This window comes from Peromyscus maniculatus, chromosome 16, assembly GCF_049852395.1.
Source record: "Peromyscus maniculatus bairdii isolate BWxNUB_F1_BW_parent chromosome 16, HU_Pman_BW_mat_3.1, whole genome shotgun sequence".
Classification (NCBI taxonomy): Eukaryota; Metazoa; Chordata; class Mammalia; order Rodentia; family Cricetidae; genus Peromyscus; species Peromyscus maniculatus.
In genome coordinates this window covers 21,997,703-22,012,907 of record NC_134867.1, presented here as the reverse complement: position 1 = coordinate 22,012,907, position 15,205 = coordinate 21,997,703, and the positions used below count along the sequence as shown (strand labels likewise).

General features: G+C 42.5%; 1 protein-coding gene and 1 non-coding gene across 2 annotated transcripts; one reads left to right on the top strand and one right to left on the bottom strand.

The window, feature by feature from the left end:
• Positions 1-1,218: 1,218 nt before the first annotated feature.
• On the bottom strand, positions 1,219-12,581 carry LOC102921513 (nephrocan). The gene is made up of 3 exons (XM_006995333.3): positions 12,337-12,581; positions 3,586-4,487; positions 1,219-1,904 (listed from the first exon to the last, which is right to left on the bottom strand). Exons 1-3 carry the CDS (start codon positions 12,523-12,525, stop codon positions 1,457-1,459), a joined length of 1,539 nt encoding a protein of 512 aa, XP_006995395.2. The 5' UTR covers positions 12,526-12,581; the 3' UTR covers positions 1,219-1,456.
• Positions 12,582-14,704: 2,123 nt separating this feature from the next.
• Positions 14,705-14,785, top strand: Trnaa-agc (transfer RNA alanine (anticodon AGC)). Its single transcript has one exon. It is a non-coding gene; the product is annotated as a tRNA-Ala (tRNA).
• The last annotated feature ends 420 nt before the right edge of the window (positions 14,786-15,205 follow it).

Sequence of the window (15,205 nt, the reverse complement as noted above, 5' to 3'; positions counted from 1 at the left end):
TTCTTTTTGATTTATTTATTTATTATGTATATAGTGTTCTGCCTGCATGCATGCCTGAACACCAGAAGAGGACACTAGATCTCATTACATATGGTTATGAGCCACCATGTGGTTGCTGGGAATTGAACTCAGGACCTCCGGAAAAACAGTCAGTACTCATAACCTCTGAGCCATCTCTCCAGCCCTGGAAAACTTTCTTAACTATTTCACAGATAATTTTTTTCTAACGAGAACAAAAACTAACTTTGAATAGGGTTTCAAATGCATTCACATAAATAGTGAACGGACTGATAAAAAAGTACTATTCTGCTATCTGTGTGCTCCTGTACACGGACAAAGCACCCTCAAGAGCATGCAGTTAACTAGAAGGAAGGCACTGTGGAGACTGTGGTTAACTCAGAGAAACCGAATGTTATAACTCAGAGCACGCAGCGACATCTGTGATGATACCCTGCTAACTCACACTTCCTCTTCTGCCTTCCTTTGGGTTTTGGTAAAGACCTTCTGTTCCCTGGGCAAACAGGAGTCAAACTAGGCCAAATCACCTCCCTGCCCCCCACCTCCATGGGTAGAAATCTTGAAGATAGGTACACAGATTCTGGAAGTACTAGAAAGTGCTCTATTCTCCAGAAAGGAGAGCCCTGGAGAAGCTAAGAATGACCCCATTGCATAATTCTGTGTGAATCCCTCAAGTAGTTCTGATCCCTAGCTCCCATATTTGAACCTGAAATGGCTCCTGGAATCTCCACCCACCCCATCCATGCCACTATGGAACTTTGAAGTAGAAGAGACTAGTTCGAGGAAGGTAGGTGATTGGATGTTAGTTGAAAGTCTATCCAGTGGGTTGGCCCCCTTCTCTCTCTTTCTTTTCTGGTCACCATGAGGTGAGTGACCAAGGCCTCTGCTACACGCTGGTACCACACAACCGTGCACTGATGCCTCAGAAACTGCGAGCCTTCCCTGATGATTATCCATCTCCTAGGTATTTCATTCTCCGGAGAGGAAGGTAACTCACTGTTCTCGCCAGACTCCAGCTTTTCCATTGATTCTGTGAATTACTGTGAGTTGTTCTAGTAATTTCTTTCACACCTGGTCATCCTGTTCTTGTTGCTTATAGTAAAAGTTTGTAGTGTAGGCCATTAACAGCAGCTTTGTATAAAAATGTCAACAATCATTTAGTAACATGAAATACTCTATTTATGGGAAGTTGATTAAATGTTCATTTTATTTGACTTTATTTGCCTAGGTTGCAGACTAAGATACAAACTGTTTCAAAATGGGAATCACATCTATTGTTTCTTTCCTCCCACATTTTAACTAATCTTAACCCTTATTTCACCTTCAAAAATACAAACACCACTTACAAAGGAGGCTTGCATATCTAAATGACAGCATATTTCTGCTTAAGAGAGTGAACGTTAAAAATCATTTTCTAAACTGAAAACAAAGCTCATCTCTAATCTATCTCATAGTCATCATCGTCGTCATCCACGCTGAGTCTGATGCTGGAAGAGTCTTCCGGTTTTGATTTCTTCTTGGTCTCTTTGCTTTTCTCGTTCTGGCGTATGTGATGCTCGCACTGTCTTACGATCTTCTTGGAAGACATCCAGCTCTCCCCTTGTCGCTCAGCTGGGGCCGCACACTGGCCTCCTTTCACATCCGTGCCCTTGGCCTTCAGGACTTCCCTGGCTCGTAGGAGGCTACATGTGCAGTTCCAGGGGTTTCCATCCAGGTACAGGTGCCTGAGTCGGGGCAACCCCTCCAGCGCTTTGAGGTCCAACGCAGAGATCTTGTTGTTCCTCAGGTTGAGAACCTGAAGCAGTTTGAGGTCCCTGAGCTCCCTCTCGGCCATATCCTGGATGGCATTGCCCTTGAGGTCCAGCCTGGCCAGGGTCTTAGGGAGCCTGCAAAGTTAAGAAACAGCATGAGAGAGGATGCTACTACCATCAACCATCATTCAGAACCTCCAAGACAACAGGCAGCGGCCACCTCTATACAGCTCCATCTCTTCTCAAGGCAGGAAACAAGCTGTATGATTTGATGTATGAAACTATAAAATGATTTGTTTTTAAAATGTAAAACATTCTTCTCCAAAAGATATAGTAAAAGCTGTTGAGGAAATCATCAGTTGGTTCCGTTTCAGAAACCATGTAATGAAATGTAACAAGTTTAAATAATGTCATGACTCCAGCCAGGAAATAATATGGAAAATGAGTAAAGATTTATTTACAAGTGTTTGTAGTATGTTGAATTATAACAGCAAGAAGCAATAAAATCCTAATGTCCAATATTTTAGAAATTATAAAATAATGAGCTATTATGTGATTACAAAATATTATCAAAAATTTAAAATACTAATTGTTTTTTAAATTAGTAAAAATTTAAAATTTTTTAATTTAAAAAACTTCTAACGGGCAGTGGTGGCACACACCTTTAATCCCAGCACTTGGGAGTCAGAGCCAGGCAGATCTCTGTGAGTTCGATGCCAGCCTGGTCTACAGAGTGAGATCCAGGACAGGCACCAAAACTGCACAGAGAAACCCTGTCTCGAAAAACCAATTAAAAAAAAAAAAACCAAAAAAACTTATATGGCTCAAAAATCTAGATGCTATTAAAAACTGATAAATCAATAAACTTAAAAAATTTTGTATTGCAAAAGCCGTGTTCAAAGTCAAAAGACAGGCCGGGCGGTGGTGGCGCACGCCTTTAATCCCAGCACTCGGGAGGCAGAGCCAGGCGGATCTCTGTGAGTTCGAGGCCAGCCTGGGCTACCAAGTGAGCTCCAGGAAAGGCGCAAAGCTACACAGAGAAACCCTGTCTCGAAAAACCAAAAAAAAAAAAAAAAAAAAAAAAAAAAAAAAAGGAAAGAGTTGAAGTGAATTGTGTATGGAGGGAAGAATTTTGGAAAGGGAAACTGAAGTGTGAGTGGTGAGGAGACAGGAAGAGAAAGAAGAAAATAGAAGGAGGGGAAGGAAGAGTTAAAGAGAGGGAAAAGGTTGGGGAGGAAGAAAGGAAGGGGAAGGAGGGGCCAGAAGGAGAAGAGAAAGAAGAAAGCAGATGCATAGCCGAAAACAGAAAGGAAGACCAGGGCTGATAGATTCATCCTCTCCTACAGACTCGGATACACAGAGCCTGCTTAAGCCCGAGGGTCATAGCGCTGAGAAGAATATGAGCTTCCTAATAAGTAATTATAGATTTTAATTTTTTCCCACATGAGTGCTACTTTGATACTAAAACTATCTTACCAAATATTCCCCATCCATGTTTTCTGGTGTCCTGGCCAGTGGCTACCCATGCCCGGTCAGCCAGTTATGCACACAGTACATGTAGAAATCAAGACACCCTTTTCACAGTGTATTCATATTATGTTTGTCAGTTTCAATAGCACCTGTGTGTGCTGTTCCACCAGCAAAATTAATTCCCTATGGATTCGGTTTGCATGCTGGGGATTCTCGACCACTGTTGGAACTTCTGTCCCAAAGCCCTACTTCTGTTTTCTGACTGATGACTCAGGTGGACAGCTGACGTGTTCCAGTGCCTGCAGGATGTTTCTGGAATCTGCAGTAAATGACAGCATTCACTCACCTCAGAGGTATGGACAGTAGCAGGTTCTGCTCCAGGGCCAGGTTGGACAGCTGGGAACACCTCTGAAGGGCTCCAGCCTCGAACAAGCTGACGACGTTGTTGTCTAGAAACAGGTGTTTCAGGTCTCGGAGGTCCTGGAATTCTGGTGCCGTCACTTTCTGAATGAAGTTACTGCTACAATCAAGCTTCTGTAACCTCGCCGGGAGCCTGGGCGGCAACATTTGAAGCCGGTTTTGGGAGACCTCAAGAGTAGTTAAATTGGTAAGTAGCTGCGCCCCGTCAATGGAAGACAGGAAGTTCTCTGACAGGTAAAGATGGGACAGGTTCTCCAAGTGTCTCACATCTCGAAACCTAATGGCTTTGAGCTGGTTTCTCTCCATCTTTAAAGATAGCAAGGATTTGGGTAGATTTATAGGGATCTTGGTCAGAAAGTTACCACTGAAACTGAGGAACTGCAAATTCTGCAGAGAAGTGAAGACGTTCCCTGGTATGAGATGGAGTTTGTTGTTCTCCATGCTCATGTACTTGAGCTGTGGAAGGCTCAGTGGTCCAGCCATCGACTCTATGTTGTTACCGTCCACCATCAGCCTTTCCAAACTGGTGAGCGAGGGGAGCATGCTGGGAGACAGGGAGGAGATCAAGTTGTTTTTAAGTTCAAGGACTTTTAATTTCTTCAGTCCTTCAAAATCTGATCCGTGTAGAGCACATATCGAGTTATCGTTTAATTTTAACACCTCAAGGCTGGCTGGGAGAGCACCCGGGACTCGTCTCAATTTATTTTTCCAAAGTTCCAGGGTCCTTAAAGCACTCAGGGTTTTGAAGGTGTCGTTTTCTACAGACTCTGTTCCACTGGCCAGCAGGATAAAATCTTCCAGAGCCAACAGTCCGGTGAAGTTAGAGCGCTACAAAGCAGCAGCAGCAGCAGCAGCAGCAGTAACAGTGGTGAAGACAGAGAGAAAGGAGAGGACAAGAAAACGGAGACATAAATTAAGATTCTGTCAAAAAAATACACACATTATCGTTACAACACTAATGATATTTCAGACTTCTCTTTGAGTTTTCTTCATTATCTTTTAGAATAATAATTTAAAATCAGGTCTAGATAGTCTTTTAAGTTCTTTGGTAATTTCATACACGTTTATAATGTATTTAGATCATTACCATCCCTACCCACCTTTAACTCTTCCTGGATTCCCCTCCACATCTGCCTCCCAACTGAGGTCTTGAGAAACCTGACTAATATAGCTCCCATCAGTGTACAACATTAAAAACACTCTTTCACACACTACTGGCACATATATGATATTCGGCAACTCTTACTACATTTTTTTTTCTGACCCAGGAAATTGTTTTCAAGGCAGCAGTTCTTAAAAATTGCACAATGCTTTGTGCCCTAGAGTGTTCTCTTGTTGCATTACAACAATCAGAAGTTGAATCTACAAAGGGCTCACCAAACTGCCAAAAGTTTCTTATCCTAAAAACTAAGATTACAAGAGGAAAAATATGGAAAGCAAAAACTTGAATGTCACCAATTCTTCTGTCATTGGAATATTACTCAAAACGTTTTCAGTTATGTTTAATTTGGAAAACAAGCCTAACTATTTTCTGTCCCCAATTTATACTTCACTAATAGAAAAAGATTCCCAATGAGACAAAGGTATACATGTGTCCTCACAGTACACATTATATACACTGAGGTATATATTGCTGTTCAGGACTTTCGAAACGATCCATCAGCTCCATTAATTTGTCCTAATCTTCACAGCAAGTGTTTTCTTGCACTTGCTCAGTGTTTATGACTGTAATGCACTTGCTTAAATATTTCCCATAGCCTCCCAACAGCATTTCAAGTTTGCTATTGCCAATATTAGTATCAAGATGACAAAACTAGGAAGTGGTAAGTGAGAAATTCAGCAAGGTCTATGGACTCCAAAGCCCACCCTTCCTCAGCCACATCATTTTTTATTGTGTTTGGCCTATGAGCATGACATTTCAAAAGGAGCTCCAGATCTGGACACAATTCCACACAGTTTTAGAAAAACTGGTGTTTTATAAGTTATCTTATCCGGGTCTCCCATTTCAATGGTGAATTTCAGTCCCCCTCCCCCAAAAAGTAACTAGCCTGTTCCATTACATGCTGCATTCTGAAATGCCCTTTGGTAGGTGCTTATCTTTTATATAAAGTCAGAAATAGAAATGGACCTTCATTTCTTGACCTGTTGGATCCCCCAAAAAAGAATCTGGTGTTGCTAAAACTTCTACTTATCCTCAATGACCACAAACCATAATGACACTGTAAGAGTCATTGGCATGGATCCGAATCGGTGATTCATTTTGGGACTAGACAAAGCATGTTACCAAGTTTTAATTTGCTTTCACTTCTACTTATGAAGCACAGAGAGCAGCCTAGATAATAAAGAGATGATGCCACATCCTAACTGGATCTAGTATCTAGCTTTTTTCTTTTATCAAGCATGGAATTATTTTCTTTTTTTTTTTTTTTTTTTCGAGACAGGGTTTCTCTGTATAGCTTTGCGCCTTTCCTGGAACTCACTTGGTAGCCCAGGCTGGCCTCGAACTCACAGAGATCCGCCTGGCTCTGCCTCCCTAGTGCTGGGATTAAAGGCGTGCGCCACCACTGCCCGGCTATTTTCTTATTATTTTTAGCAGAGTCAGCATGGATTAGTTTTGACGGCTGTTAACTAACATAGCCACCACTTTCTAAAACTTTTACTGTTTAATTTTTACTAAGTGTGATTATTGACTTTTCAAAGAGGACTGCCAAGGCTTAAGAAATTGCCAGACTGAAGAAAAAAACAACAACAACAACAAAAAACAAAAACAAAAATGTACCATTTGCCAGGCAGTGGTGGTGGCACACGCCTTTAATCCCAGCACTTGGGAGGCAGAGGCAGGCGAATCTCTGTGAGTTCGAGGCCAGCCTGGTGTACAGAGCGAGATCCAGGAAAGGCACCAAAACAACACAGAGAAACCCTGTCTCGAAAAAATAAAAAAAAAGGAAGATTGAAATTGCCTGCCCACGCATATGCTGACAGCAGGGTGGAAGAGTCACCAGAGCTGGCTTCTTATTCAAGTGTCTATTTTTATGACCCTTTTGGCTGTGACATATTTAGGCAGAGAACGTAGTCCCCTGGTCAGACTGACTGTGGAAGTCACCCACTGACTCTGAACATTGCGGGTGGGTTTGCCGAGCTGACAAGGGGAAAATGAGTTTGCCAGAATGGATTCCCCCCTTCCCATGACCTCAGCAGGGATGTGCTGACGCAAGTGGAGACTCGTTTGCCCTACCCCTACCCTTGGCATGGCCGGCGGCTCACTCGGGTTTCTTAATAAGACAAAGCCAGTGATGCGGTGTGGAGCAGGTTTGCCCCCATCGGCTTTCCGGGGAGAGGCTTTGTTTCTGGTTTCAGTCCGGGGCAGGCTGTGGTCCAACTGTCAGGGTGCCACACACATTCTCCTTGGACTCTTTACAGGCCCAATATAGGACAATACTGCCAACCCCACAGAGAGATGGCTTCTGGCCTGTATGAAGCAACCAGCAGGGAGTTTCTAAAGAAACCTTCATTCGTTTCTGATTATGAAAGGAACATTTGTTCTCTATAAATTATCTTAAAGATCTGGGGAAATGTGGAAAGACAATAAAAATAATCTGTAGCCCCACTGTTAAGAGACCCAGTTGGAAATTGATATAACTTCTCTTACACACACATAATAATAATAATAATAATAATAATAATGTATGTTTGAATCATTTTAATTGACTCCCAAACTACACTCACATTTGACCTCTTCCTTCCATAGAAGAGAATGTATGACTTGGGCTTGTGTAACTTTGAATGACACGAGTGGGCTGATTTAGTTCTGTTACAGACATGGACACAAAGAACTGAACTGAGTCTGCGCCTTCCCAAACAGGAGTGAACTTGGTGCCCTGGCAGTGTGTACATGGGACTTTGGTCACATGCTTTTCATGTCTTTCATTCAGTACAATCAAGTACTTCATGGTAGCTTGGAAGTAACTATGAGTTACTGAGTAGCAACAGGAAAAGATGGAGAATACTAAGGAGTAAGGATGACTCCTTTCTCACACCACATGTAAAAGGTAACTGGATGGAGACTGTGGACCTAAATGTGAGAGCTAAAACTATAAATTCTCGGAGGAAATTATAGGCATAAATATGCATGACCTTGGCTGAGGTGAAGCGTCTTAGATAAGAGGCTGGAAGTATAAATGAAACACAGACACACAAAGGAGAAACCAGACCCATTCAAAGCTAAACACATCTGTGTATTGAAAGAATGCTACCAAAAAAACAAACAAACAAAACACCACCAACAACAAAAAAAACGACAATCAGCCCACAGGCTGGGAGACAAAAATTGCAAGTAAAATCTATGATAAGAGACTTGTGCTTGCAATACCTGAAGAATGCTTACAACTTGATAATTAAAATCCAAATAGCCCAATTAAAAAATAAGCAAGGAATTTGCATTTATACTCCCCCCCAAAAAAACAATAGATAAATGACCAACAAGCAAATGAAAAAAAAAAAAATGTTCAGTGTCGCTAGCCACTGGGGACACACGGATCTGAACTGAACACACTGAGATGGCTACAGTCACAAAGAGAGAGAGCCACGATGGTCGGGGAGGATGTAAGGTGTTTGGAAGTGTCGAATGTGCTACAGGAATACAAAATCATGTATCCACTGTGGAAGACAGTCCGACAGTTATTTAACATGCTGGAAGAGCCCTCATTTCATTAAAAATAATATTCCTATGTAGATACCAAAAAAAAAAAAGGGGGACAACATAGATCCATACAAAACTTCTGTACTGAAACACAAGTATTCATAGCACCATTCCTCACAATAGACAAAATGAAGAAACAATACAATGTCTGATGACTACAGTGGATAATAACCTATCATATATGTATATATATATGATATATATATATATCATATATATAAATCCAGACAGCCTTTAAAAGGAGGGAAATTCTGACATAGGCTACTTTCGATGAACCTTGAGGATATTCCGTTTAGCAAAAGAAGCCAGTCACAGAAGACTCTAAGTATAGGGAGAAAGACTAAATTCAGTTTGAGGCATGTTATTTTGAGATCCTCATTCATATCTAAGTAAAGAACCCCAATTTCCCCTGTATAAATCTGAACGATGAGGGAGTTCTGTATTAGAGATTCAGGTAGAGGAGCCATCATCACTGAGGTCGTATAAGGACATTGTTTAGTCATTAGGACTTGTTGAGAAACTCCAAAAGCAATGAGGGGAGTATAGAGAAAACTGAACAAAAAAGACAAAATAGAGGGGCGTGTATATACGGTTTCACAAAGGGCAAGAGGCTGTAAATTTCTGGAAAATGGAAGTATGCAGCCAGGATTTAGAATTTTAATTATGTGGAATAGGAAGGAGTGAGACAGCAGTGAATTAAAGAAGAGGGGGTCTGAGAGAGGGCTCAGTGCATTAAGGCACCTGCTGCCAAGCCCAATGACCTGAGTTCAATCCCCAGGACCCACATGGTAGAAGGAGAGAACCAGTTCATACAAGTTGTCTTCTGACTTCCACATGAATGGGCACACACACAATAAATGAAGAAGGAGGAGGAGGGGGAGGAGGAGGAGGAGAAGGAGAAGGAGAAAGAGAAGGAGGAAGGAGAAGAAGGAGAAGAAAGAGGAGAAGGAGAGGAATAGCTTTGTCAGGCAATGGTGGCTCTTCCTTTAATCCTAGCACTTGAGAGGCAGAGGCAGGCAGTTCTCTGTGAGTTCGAGGTCAGCTTGATCTACAGAGTGAGTTCCAGGACAGCCAGTGCTACACAGAAAAATCCTGTCTCGGAAGAAATAAAAAAAAAAAAAAGAATAAAGAAGAGGTGAGGTGAGGAAGTTGAGATAGGCACAGGGTCTGGAAAATCAAGGGAGGTGGTCAGGAGAGGAACAATAGTATGAGGACTTCACTGTTGTAATAAGAGGAGTAAGTGTGTGGCTTAGAACAAAGGGCTAGGCAGGGAATGGCTACTGCTGATGTGGGGGTGGAGAATGCCAGAGCAAGGTCTAGGGAGAGGTGAGAAGGAGGTAGTGTTAGCACACACTGAGCAGGAATGAAGGAAGATGGAATTTTGTCATGATCTGTCAGCAGAATGGACCACCAGCCATCTGTTGAGATTGAGGCAGCAGCATTGACGAGGGCACCCAAAACTGTACTGGAGTTGTAGAAGATTGTGAGGGAGCGAAGGGCAAACCCGAACAGAAAGAAGAAAAAGTGGGGGGGGGGGGAGCAGCAGCTGGAGAGATGGCTCAGAGGTTAAGCGCACTGGCTGCTCTTCCAGAGAACCCAGGTTCAATTCCCAGCACCCACATGGCCGCTCACAACTGTCTGTAATTACAGGGGATATGACACCCTCACACAGACATGCATGCAGACAAAACACCAATGTACATAAAATTTAAAAAAAAAATTAAAGAAGAAAAGGAATGAACAAGACATTCATCTGGTTGGAGACCTTGTATTTGTTGTGGCTCCAAACCATCTGGTTGTGTGATCATCTCCAGCAGCACCTACTTGTCTGTGTATAGAAGAAATAATGGAGAATTAGCACCCTCCTTTTAGGTTGAGGCCCTGCTGGAAGGGTGTTTAGATAATTAAAAGTGGGATGCAGAGAGAAGTAAGCAGTGAAAGGAAGGAGATAGACACTAAACCGAGTATCTGGGAGAACATGGGTAAATTTAGGGTTCCACGTCTCCATAAGGTAGAAGAGAGGCAACTGAGTGGAGAAGTCAGGGTTTTCTGAGTGGAGATGATGGTCACAGTGGCAAAGGGAAGTATGAGATGTGATTTCCAAAGAACCAAGTGATAGAACTAAGATGGCTGAGGTAAGGTGGAATTGAAGAAAGATACGTTTTGAGACCAAGGAGGCATGAGCCTGGGACATTAGACTAGGCATCATCACATAGAGGCCAAAGCACCCAAGAAGACGCAGGACTTAGGGCGGCAGGGAAAACAAGGAGCTAGGATGAGACCAGACATGGAGTGTAACGTGGGCAGAAGGAAAAGGAACACGATTACAGGCCAAAAGCATGAACCTCAGAAAAGTGGGGGTCTTCACAGGCAAATCCAATAAGTAAAATTCCTCTTATCCTAAGGGCAGAAGCAGAAGTTTTCATCTTTTATTCTTAATATCAAGCATGCGTTCACAATCCCAAACACAGTTAAACTCCATGAACAAATAATGAACCCATTAAATGCGGCTTATATTCGTGTTTATAATTAAGCCAGACAAAATTTGTGTTACTAATAATCTGAGGCTTTACTCAAAGTAGCTTTCTTTACATACGGGCACCTAGTTCCGTTAGGTCCAAACTAAATAAACAGAATATACCTTGTATTCACTGTAGCATATGCATGGCTCTAGGGAGAGACTGTGACTTGAATCTCTTTGTTTCCTCGACAAAACAATCTGTCTTTCATCAGTCTTTCTGATGTGACCTGCCCTTCCAAGAGACCACTGAGAGAGATAAAGTCGTAGAAACGACAATGTTCAATAAGCCTAAACAGGTGACAGATTGGCTCGGTCAATAACAGAATTTGATGCGTCATCAATTGACAACAGAGTGGCCGAATCATTACCAGACTCTGCTGGCCGCTGAGGTCGCAGAACAAATATTTAAGTGTCTCACATTTACCCAGCTCTCTTGTCTAATCGCTAAAACCCAGCAGGCAAGGCCGGATTTGCTCTCTGGTGTTGAGTACTATGAGGGTAGAAGGGGAGCAAACAGATGCGGAGAGCGGGACTTGTAGAGCCTGGAAAAGTTCTCAACCAAATGAAAGTGCAGAGGCGCCTCTGTTTGGAGGGGAGCAGCTTCACCTGATAGTTCTCGGAAAACCATTATTTTGGGGGTTTGGACCTCTGAGCCAGTAGCAGCGAATGCTGAAGGGAAAAATCAGACAGCCATAGACTTTAGCATCTAGAGGACTTGTCTAACGCAGCCTTCACACTTCATCAAGAATAAAAACGAGGCACAGAGATTTGCTAGTAGCTTGTCTAAGATGGTCAGGCATCTAACCAGAGAGAGCCTTTGTCTCCTGATGCCTTCCAAAACACCAAAGATCAAAAATCAACTTCTTTTAACTTAAAAAAAGTCAGACAAATCTATAGTGCCATTTCCAGTGTCCTCTGGATACAGAAGCAAGAAAATTGAAGTCAGAATTCAAGCCCCATCATGAGAACTGCAAGTAACTTGACAAAATTAAGCCACATATCCCCACCTAGGTTCTCAAAAAGACCAGGACCCCAACTGGATATGGGTTTGTAGGAGTGAATCTGGCCAGTTCATCTTGATAGTTTTGTGATGCTCTGTTCTGCTACCTGTGGCATAAAATGAAAGCCTTTCCTTGGAAAGGATTTGTTCCCCTTGCTAGGCAATGAATGTACTCTGTCAGAAAGAGTCCATTCTTCATGTGTGCCTTGTAAAAACATGGCTTTTCAATTGTTGGATAAAAATTGAAATAAAATTCTGACTTTCAGGGCAGGGTGTATGTCACTAGTTCCCTAAAAAGAAATACCCAGAAGCATAGAGCCGTAGTAGAACAGCTTAACTTGAGAATTAGCCCTTTTTGTTAGGATGATTCAAATTTTAAAATCCCCACACTCAACCCACACCCTCCCTGCTCCAAGAACAAAACTGTAGCCATTTCAGGGGAGATGGACGCGGTTACCTGAAGGTGTTGGATTCTGCTGTGGCTAATGTAGAGTCTCCGGGTGGTGGGAGGAATGCCTGAAGGTACTTCCAGGAGTCTGTAGCACTGTACAAACTGCGGGGCATCGCAGCTGCATCGCCCTGGACAGTTAGCGCCCAGGCCATTGCTCAGAGAGAGCCAAAGAAGGAAGGCGCAAAGCAGATGCATCTTCCAACGCAGAAGTTTGCGGGTAGCAAGCAACTGTTTAGGTGACACCTTACTCTTTATACCATGGCCTCTGATAACAGAATCTTATGAATGTGTACTCTGTCAGTGTGAGAAGACGGAGGGGGGGGGAACCCCATTTACTTCATTTGCCTGGGTTAGCAATCATTACAAAGAGGAAGGGCGTAAACATTGATAAGCTGCCTTAATATCTCTAGGTGCACAAAACCCTATGTTATTTATGGCTTGCAAGTCTAATCTGCAAACACTCCTATTATCTGTAGTTTCCTCGTTTTGTTAAATGTGACACGAAGGAATTAGTGGGAAAAGACAAAGAGCTGGTTTATAGTGGGCCATAAAACCTTTGCATTTTCTGTGACCCTGTATTAAAACCATTTTTGCAGGACCTCAGCAAGCAGGTGTTTTCTTCTCACATTAATTATTAAGGGGAAACAGGCCGTTTCTCTGCTTGTTACTGTTTGGGTGTCGTTTTATGGCTAGATGAAACAATGGCTTGCAATGAGAAATATTTAGAGCTGCAGATAAAGAGCTTGCTTTATCTATCTCTTAATTCACCCCAATACAATGTTCGGGGAAGCAGCTTTCTCACTTGAAAATATTAACTCTATTAAAAACAAAACACTAAATAGGTCTATTGCCTTTATCTTCTTGTGATGATGGCACAAAAGGCCTTTCTTTTCTTCAGAGGGATTTGCTGATTGTGAAATCTTGTCCGGGTGTAGATGGACAGCGTTGTGTATCCAGGGTGATTCTCTGCTGTGGCTTTTTGTCCCGCACGGCACATCCCTGCTGAGGCCTTTGGAAGTGTTTAACAGAAAACTGAACTTCATCACGCTGCTCAGCCTCAGCGGAGAGCTCCACAGCAACCCTTTCATGTAGAAAAGCCCCAGCACACCCTCAGCTCTGTGATACGATTGCAATTTGAAAGCAGCTTCCCTGACCTAATAACCAATTGATTTGATATCCAGGGTACCAGTACTATGTGTCTTTCAGATGGCTTTTCCTATTTGCTCCTGGATTTTGTTGTTGTTGTTTTTAATTTTATCAGAGACAAAGAGTGATTTAAAAAAAATTCCTTTTCATCAATGTTCTGTCTTTATCTATTTTATTGCTTTTGTCTAATAATAGTTACTTTTTAAGTTTTTAAAATTTTCCAATATCAAAGTACATAGCTGCTTTTAAAAACTGGAAGAAAATAAAGAAGGGCAGTCGAGATGGCTCTGTGGGTAAAGGCACTTGCCTACAACCCTGACGAGCGGAGGTCAATCCCTGAAGGTGAGAACTGACTTTCACAGGCTGTCCTCTGACCTCTGCATGCCTGCCGCCACACACACACACACACACACACACACACACCAAAATGTAATAAAAATTTTAAGAAAGAAAGATAGCAAGAAAGAAGGGGAGAAAGTCAGTTTCAGTCCTGTCTCAAAGTTAAAAAAAAATTGTTTTCCAGCCCTTTTCTATGCTTAGGCTTTGAACAGACAAGAGAAGTGCTCACTAGACACGCGTGAGTCTGTGTGTTACTTTCATGTTCTGTAGGATCTAATGTGGAGGCTGAGGGTTCCTTTCACTATTCATTGTGCTAGGAAGTAGCCATAGATTTGGCATGGCGGAGCACCGTAATCCCAACACTCAGGAGACTGAGGAAGGAGAATTGTGAGTTCCAGGCAATCTGTTCTACACAAGAAGAACCTGTCAAAAAAGGGGGAAAAAAAAGAAATAACCACAGGAACTGCCCTGCAGCTTAGCTTCCTTCTATTGACATCTGGAGCTTCCACATGCTGACTGAAGGGTAGTCACATATGGTTGAGGTTTCTAGTTCTGGAACTTGAGTCCCTAAGACCAAGGATAAGCCATGTTCTTCATATCAGAGAACCCAGAGCACTTGTGATATTTGTACCAGGTTTACTGCAGGAAGAAAATGCCAATACAGGAATACTATGTAGGCTGAGCGGTGGTGGCACACACCTTTAATCCCAGCACTCTGGAGGCAGAGGCAGGTGGATTTCTGTGAGTTCAAGGCCAGCCTGGTCTACAGAGTAAATTCTAGGACAGTTAAAGCTACACAGAGAAACCCTGTCTTTTAAAAAAAAAAAAATCATCTATCAATATGAATTACCCAAGGAGCTTCAATGCTACAGATGAAGCCTGTTCCTGTTTTGGGGTTGGGGATTTAGCTCAGTGGTAGAGTGCTTGCCTAGCAAGCACAAGGCCCTGGGTTCGATCCTCAGCTCCAAAAGAAAAGGAATACTATGTAAATACAATGATTTACCCAACAGCTCTATTCAATATGCATCCCAGAACCAGAACCTCCGTTTAATCTCTCAGCACAGAAAATAACAGTCTCAAGGAATTAATGGAACTAGGCTTGATTAGGGTTTGGTTCAGCTTCTCAAACCAGGTTCCTTCCTGACTTATCTTTACTCTTCCTCTCCATTGAAAGTATTGTTTTGTTTTGTTTTTCAGAAACTTTATTTTCCATCTGCCTTCTTTCCATTTTGCTTAAGTGTTTGCAGAACAGCCTGCAACCGATCTGTGATTGTTCCAACTCATTCAGTGGCCCGGGCAGGGAGAGTTACAGACCAGTTCCCAGCAGCTGCCTTGGCACTCCAGTTTTCAGTGGATAGGCTCAGCTGCCACTTAAGTATCTTCAGATCAG

Coding starts and splice junctions, on each gene's coding strand:
- LOC102921513 (XM_006995333.3), bottom strand. CDS start 12,525: ATGCATCTGCTTTGCGCCTTCCTTCTTTGGCTCTCTCTGAGCAATGGC. Junction 4,488..12,336: donor GCAGAATCCAACACCTTCAG/GTAACCGCGTCC, acceptor GCTGCTTTGTAG/CGCTCTAACTTCACCGGACT. Junction 1,905..3,585: donor CTACTGTCCATACCTCTGAG/GTGAGTGAATGC, acceptor TTAACTTTGCAG/GCTCCCTAAGACCCTGGCCA.